Source organism: Mus musculus, chromosome 11, assembly GCF_000001635.26.
Source record: "Mus musculus strain C57BL/6J chromosome 11, GRCm38.p6 C57BL/6J".
NCBI classification, from domain to species: Eukaryota; Metazoa; Chordata; class Mammalia; order Rodentia; family Muridae; genus Mus; species Mus musculus.
The window spans coordinates 3,509,945-3,517,521 of record NC_000077.6 but is presented as its reverse complement, the minus strand read 5'-3'; the positions used below and the strand labels follow the sequence as shown (position 1 = coordinate 3,517,521).

Here is a 7,577-nt window from a genome sequence, read left to right as displayed (position 1 = left end):
TCCTGACTTTTCTCTGCTGTCTTGGGGAGATGGCATTAGACTGTGAATTATCCCCAAGTGTCCCCCCCATTCCTGTAGCTAGGTAGTGGGAGGAGTCACCCGAGGATGTCAGGAACTCCTATTTGATCTCCCACACCATCTACTCGCTGCAAATAAGAAGAGACTCCGCGTGAAGGAAGAAGATTTAGTAGAGCTGGGGAGAGGAAAGGGAGGATTGAGATTCCCCCCACACACCCCATTTCCGTTGCTTTGGAGACTGGCGTCGGCCCTCAGCAAGGGAGATGCTCCCGGGATACTGAGCGCTTCATTCTGTCTCCGGGGCGCTGGCAGGGGGGGGTCCCAGCTCCACTGTGGCTCGGGGCTACAGGTCGTCGTGTTCTGAAGCTTCCTCGGGGGGCTTAGCGGGCGCCCACAGGTACTCGGGGGGCACCTGAGCTTCCGGCGCCGACTTGCGGTAGAAGCCGAGCTCCTGTACCAGCGCATTGATCTCGTCCCGGGTCATTTGGCTGAGTGGGATTCGCTAAGATGGAGAAAGGGCGGGATCAGCACTTAGCCACTGTCCTGGAGCCCACCCCCACCCCACCCCCCGCCAATGCCTCACCTCTAGTTCCTGGTAATTTCGGCTTAACAGCACGAGTTCGGGGTCTGCCCCAGGGAGGTGCTTCATCACCAGGTTGTGGCTGCAGGAGATGTTAAAGAGGTGGGAGGGGGAGCAGAGGCAGAGAGATGTGACCCCCCCCACCCTTTAGCTGATCACTTACAAGAAGCCTAGGTGGGGACCCAATCCTCATCACTGTGAGATTAGGGTTCAAAGAAATAAAGGGCCCTTCTCTCCACTAGTAAGCTCTCTTCCCTCCTTAATTCTAGACTTCCTCAGAATCCTCCGAAGAGTTAATATCAGCCTCTTTGGTAGACGAACATCATTTTCTATCTTTGAAAAATATCGAGGCTTCTCCCAGGTGCCTTCCCTATCCCCTCCCCCCACAACAGGAAAAGGATACTACAGTTGAATGTCCTCGGTGACAAAGGCCTTCACCTGGGGAGGAACCATAGCATTAGAGCACAGGGCCTCAGACCCTATAGACATGGACGATGAGGCCCAGTCAGGTCATATACCAAGACAGGTCCAGTCTCCTGCCTCACAGTACAGGGATTCCCACCAGGCCCCCAGTCAGTGACCAGTGCTCCTTATTCCCTAAGAGGGACTCCCTTCCTTCAAACTCACCTCCTTTAGGCGATTCAACTGTCATCCTCCACAGGTCTGGAGAGAGAGAGAAATGGGATAATAAACCAGGAGTCCTTCACAGGCTAGCTATACAGCCAAGACTATGCCGTCCTTTACACTGAATTGGGTCAGGCAGTGAGCGTAAAGAGAAGCATCAAGGTGTGGCAGTAAAGTCCTGTGAGCAAGAAGACCTCTGTACAGGTTGGGAAGCTCAGGCCTAGAGCCACAGGTAAAGAATGAGGGAGAGAAACCAGCCATGGGTCCCTGTCTGCATGTTATTGATAGCTGACCAATGCCCAGGAGACATGGGTTACGGCATTCTCCCTGTTGTCGGTAGAATTCTAACCCTGGCCTTTGGCCCTTGAGACGAAAGTCAGACTAGAAGGGAACAGCTCAGAACTACCCTAAGGGCCCTGTTAGAGGCACCTGCCATCTGGTCCCTACCCCACCCCATGCAGAGGCAGCCCTGCCAGCCACCTGTGGTTCAGCTTCAGGAACCATCTGGCTGATCTTCCCTAACTTGGGAGTATGGATGGTCCTTCTCTATTCCTGATGGGAGGCCGCAGCCCAACAGGAAGTCCAGACCTCCCTATTTCAGGCCTCCCTTACACTTCCTTTTGTTAATTTTTTTTTAAATTAAAAATAAACCAGCTAAGGCCCATGAAGAGTCTGCAAACATAGGAATCACTTAGGAAGACTCCAGGGGAGTCCTTTGGCCGGCAGGTGGTGGTGGTCCAGGGTGGCTGTGGACTGTTGGTATCTCATTTCCCTATCCTCTCCTCCAGCTCCAGCAGAGTACAGTGAGGGGAGGAGCTTAGGTCTTTTCTCCCCACCAGAAGAAAAGAGATTCTGGAATGCCAGGCACTAAGTCTGGGTGGGGGGAGAAATAATGGGGAAAGGTGAGGTTATCCTTAGAGAAGGTGGGTTCTAAGGGGCCAGTTTTCAAAAAATTATAGCCAGAGACCCACGGTAGGGCCAAGCCTGGAGCAGAGGCAAGGGTTCAGAGTGCCAGGCCACAAGGACGAGACTTCTTACTTCCACAGTAGATGCTGTTCATCATGCGGCTGGGAAATAAAAGGAATGATTCCCGGGCCGTGCAGGAGGGAAAGGGGGGGGGGGTGTTTCGGGAATTCTGGTATTCCTGAGGCCGGACTATATTCTTGGGATAAGGGGCAGCAAGGTTGTGGAACTGTCGTACTAAGGTTGGGAAAAGGCGCACTCACCTCCACCCGCCCCCTGGCCAGGCCTCGAAGACGGTTCCAATCCGGTCGGTAGTTGGTGGTGGAGGTGGCTGGAGCCACAAGGGCTGCAAGAAGCAGCAGCAGCGACGGCGGCGACAGTAGGATGCTCATCTGTGCCTGGCAGGAGACGTTCCGCAGGCTGCACCCAAACTCGGCCGCTGCGCCACGTCTGGCCCGCAAGCTGGCCCCGCCCAAGCCAAAAGCTCCGCCCAGCCATAAACCACGCCCCCAGAGCTAGAAACAGCCCCACTGACATCCCACCCAAATCGGGTGGTTGCCTCCCACTAACCCCCATCCCTGTCTCAGCTACTCTCTGGTCCTCCAGACTTCATGTTCCCAGTTCTCACAATCTCCATATTGCATTTGCCCACTAAGTGTGAAACGCTCCCGCAGGATGCCAGGAGACAGCACTACTTCGCGTCACCAGAGGGCGCAGGAGGTTCGCAGATGGACACAAGGATTTCTGGGTCAGAGAGTTAAGATAAGGAAGCAGGAACCTAGGAGATCTCCTTTATACGCTTTTGATGTCTTTGAACGAAATTCCGATCAAAGCTTCAATTCCCCAAAGCACACGTTGTAAGCGAGGACCATTACCTACGCCCCGCTCAAGAAAGCTCAGAGGGTAAAAGCGCTTGTTATGACAGCCTGACTCCTGAGTTTTATCCCTGAAACCTAAAAAAAAGTGAAAGAAAAACAGCAATTCCCACAAGTTGTGCTCTGTCCTCCACAGGCGTCCCCAACCGCTCACCATGGCATGTCCGTGCCTGTACAGGCACACGCGGTGCACACACACATATAATAATAATAATAAATATAAATTCTTACAAAGGAATACTACCTATCCTTTTTTACCTAGAAAAGGCTGGGAGGGTTAATATACACAATGCATCTCATTAGAACAGTATCTGGTCAGAGATGGTACACACCAATCTCCTACTGTCCTTGAACTCAAAGCAATACTCTTCACTCAACCTCCTGAGGGCAGGGTGATTAGGACAGACTCTGGCTGTGTTACCTTCCATTATTAGCTCTTCCCCTTCCTCATCACAACGGCCCCCTCCAGCAATGAACTCCGTTTTGCAGATTAGGAACTGTTTCAGAAATGTAAAATAGGCCAATTCATAGATCTGGATTTGAGCCCCAAACACCTCTGTGGATCATCTCCCTGGACCAAGGAGGAAACAGGTGGCACTCCATGTCCTCATGCCTTCAGCAGACACAGCAAGTACAATCAGTTTTTTGTCACCCTGGATTTAACCAGTCTCAAGTTGGAAATATTAGGAAGTAAAAACTGCCTCTGTACTGAACATGTACAGACTCTTTTCTTGTTGTTATTCCAACCAATAGAGCATTACAACTATTTATAGCATCTGTATTGTATTAGGTGTTATAAATTATCTAGAAATGATAGAAAGTACAAGATCAGGCCACACGGGCTTTAGGAAAATACTAAGCCATTTTATCTATGGATTTGAGCATCCTCATATTTCGAGTTTTGGTATGGAAGTGTGCCCTGGAACCAATCCCTGGCAGACAGCAAGAACACGCTGTGCCCTTTCCCACAGGATTCAGAGAACCTTGTCAACACTGAGCCAACGCTGCTTGTGATCCAAGGTATTTTTACCTTTCTGGGCTTATTCCACCACTTTTAAAATGCGCATTAAAAATGGGGCGGGGAGAACCATCAGCAGATAGTTCCATGACTATAGGCACTTGCTGCCAAGTCTGATGCCCTAAGTTCAAGTCCCAGAACCCATGACAAAAGGAAAGAAGAGACTCCCACAGATTGTCCTCTGACCGTCGCATGTTTCTAATATCAAGCACTCACAGACAGACAGACAGACACACACAAATGAATAAATAAACAAATATAAAAATATTGGTGAGATAACTTAACATGTAGAATCAATTGTTGTATAAGCATGAAGACTGAGTCTGGATTCCTACACCAGTGTGAAAAGCCAGCCATGATAATACAAGCCTGTAATCCTGGCCCTTAAGAGACAGGGCACGAGGATCAGAATTCAAAGCCATCCTCAGAGGGGCTGGAAAGATGGCTCAGCAGTTAAGAGGACCGGTTGTTCTTCCAGGGGGCCCACGTTTGATTCTTAGCACCCACATGGAAGCTAACAACTGTCTGTAGTTCTCATTCTAGGGAATCTGATGCCTTCTCCTGGCCTCTACAAGCACCGGGGGAATGCATGTACTGTTCAGACATGCTTGCAAGCAAAATCTCCATGGACATTGTCTTAGTCAGGGCTTCTATTCCTGCACAAACATGACCAAGAAGCAAGTTGGCGAGGAAAGGGTTTATTCGGCTTACACTTCCATACTACTGTTCATCACCAAAGGAAGTCAGGACTGGAACTCAAGCAGGTCAGGAAGCAGGAGCTGATGCAGAGGCCATGGAGGGATGCTACTTACTGGCTTGCTTCCCCTGGCTTGCTCAGCCTGCTCTCTTATAGAACCCAAGTCTACCAGCCCAGAGATGGGAGATGGTCCCACCCACAAGGGGCCTTTCCCCCTTGATCACTAATTGAGAAAATGCCTTACAGCTGGATCTCGTGAATGCATTTCCTCAACTGAAGCTCCTTTCTCTGTGATAACTCCAGCCTGTGTCAGGTTGACACAAAACTAGCCAGTACAGACATAAAACACAAATAAAAAATTTAAAAAGTAATCTTCCGTTTCATAGTGAGTTTAAGACCAGCCTAAACCTATGAGAACCCAACTCAAAAATAACACACACACACACACACACACACACACACACACGGGCTAGAGAGGCAGCTCTGGCATTAAAAGCATGGCTTTATGTTCTTCTACGGTACAATTCCCAGCATCCACATGGTGGCCCACAACCACCTCTATCTAAGTCAGGTTCCAAGAGATGCACTATAAGATGCCCTCTTCTGGCTTCTGTGAGCACTGTACACAAACATACAGACAGACAAAACATCAGTACACATAAAACAAACCTAAAATACCACACACATAATACATAGATACATATATTCATGCATACATGCACACACACACATAGAGGATTTTAGCTGTGTATGATGGTTCACACTTGTAATCACAACACTCGGGGGGCAGAGGCAAGACAATTGGCTCAAGCTCAAGGCTACAGAGAAAGACCCTTCTACATCTCCTTCACATTGGCTTGATTGTTAAGAGTTTGAAACAAGTCAGGCAGTGGTGGCACACACCTTTAATCCCAGCACTTGAGAGGCAGAGGCAGGCAGATTTCTGAGTTTGAGGTCAGCCTGGTCTACAGAGTGAGTTCCAGGACAGCCAGGGCTACAGAGAGAAACCCTGTCTCAAAAACAACAATAACAACAGCAGCAGCAGCAACAACAATAACAACAACAACAACAAAAACAAGGAGTTTGAAACAAGCTTAGAACTGCAGAGATGGCTCTGTGGGACGAGCACAGGTCCTGAGCTCAGCCCCCTAGAAAGCCCAGAAGTGCACCAGGCCATGTTTAATCAACTCAGGGAGAGAGGAGGATTGGGGGGGGGGGGGGCTTGCTGGCCAGCCAGTCTAGCCAAATCAGTGAATCTAGCCGCAATGAGGTAGCATCTTTCAAAATCTAAAGAGTGAAGGGCTGCCTAGGTGGCTCAGAAAGTGAAGGCACTTGCTACAAAACCTGAACTCAATCTGTGGAACTCACAAGGTAGGAGAGCCAACTCCTGTGAGTTGTCCTCTGACCTCCACAAGCTCACTGTGGGATGCCCACACCCACACATAAACACTCCCATCCCCACAATAAATACAGACAATAAAAAAAATTTCCGAGCTGAGTGAGGTAGAACAAGCCTTTAACCTCAGCACTCAGCAAGCAGAGGTGGGTGGATGTCTGTGAGTTCTAGGCCAGCTAGAGAGACAGTGAATCGACTTCTTTCAAAAGGGGAAGGAGTATGGTTAGTGAGGAGCTGCTGAGACCATCATCCATTTCTTTCTTCTTGCTTTCAAACTTGCCAGGACATAAAATACGTTTCTCTTTTCAAATCCTCAAAAGTCTTCTTATATCCCACTAATTCCACATGATTCAATCACATGCCCTGAGAATTTGTCCTTGGGATAACCAATCTTGACTCATTCCTAAAGCTGGGTACAAGGTCAACCACACTATTGTTTGTTGAGGACATAGATGGTAATGGATGGGATGGCCACCATAGCAGCCAACCAATTTTATAAAACGTATACACGAATACATTAGATGAGATCAAAACAATCTAAAGGGAAAAAAATCCAAAAATAAAAATGGCTATCTCTTGGAGGTTAAAATTATAGGTAAATGTTTCCTTCTTTGTATCCTGTTCTATATTTTCTGTAAGTATATGTCAACTAAACTCAAGGGGTTAAAATTAGTTTACAAAACAGTGGAATATAACTCATTGGCTCTCTGCACCCCAACCCCTACCCGAGAGATTCTACCTATCACAATAAGGGCCCCCGGGGTGACAGAAGCCTGAGGCCCCACAGAGCCTGTGGTTTTTCTGCTGACACACCCAAACCCCAGTTCCCCATGAGTCCTTGTTGTTCACTGGACAGATGCCACCAAACCACTCTCATTGCATTAACCTGGACTCTGTGGCTGTTGGGCCACAGCTTGGTCTGCTGAGGGCTGACCACCAGCCAGTAGAACCAGCAGGAGACAATGGCTGCAACAGTACCAGGAACATTCTAGCATCAGCAGCACAAGACCTCCCAGGATAGAGCTCTGCTCACAACCCATACCCCTAAGGTGCCAGTGTGCAGTCTAGGCCCTTTGGATAGGTTGGGACTCAAGTTTTAGTCTGTGATGAGTTTAGGGTCATCAGGGTCACTTTTCAATTTAAGCAAAAATTTAAGGAAGGAGGCAGAAGCAAAAGGACCACAAGTTCAAGACTAGCCTGGGCCTCATAGTGGGGCTTTCTCAAATTCTATATCACCACCACCAATAACAATAGCAACAACAGCAATAACGAAAGTCCAATAGGCTTAGAACTAAACCTGGGTTCGAGTCAGGATTCAGTCTTTGACTGGGATTAAGGCTCAGTATATGACCAGGGTCAAGGCTCAGTTAACAACAAAGCTCAGAACTTGGACTTTAACCAGATTC

The 7,577-nt window shown here is 48.6% G+C and overlaps 1 protein-coding gene across 1 annotated transcript; it reads right to left on the bottom strand.

Moving 5' to 3' along the window:
• Positions 1-170: 170 nt before the first annotated feature.
• Selenom (selenoprotein M) lies at positions 171-2,838 on the bottom strand. The gene is made up of 5 exons (NM_053267.3): positions 2,449-2,838; positions 1,226-1,261; positions 1,002-1,036; positions 602-680; positions 171-520 (listed from the first exon to the last, which is right to left on the bottom strand). The coding sequence occupies exons 1-5, from the start codon at positions 2,575-2,577 to the stop codon at positions 362-364; spliced, it is 438 nt and encodes a 145-aa protein (NP_444497.1). The 5' UTR covers positions 2,578-2,838; the 3' UTR covers positions 171-361.
• Between the last annotated feature and the right edge of the window lie 4,739 nt (positions 2,839-7,577).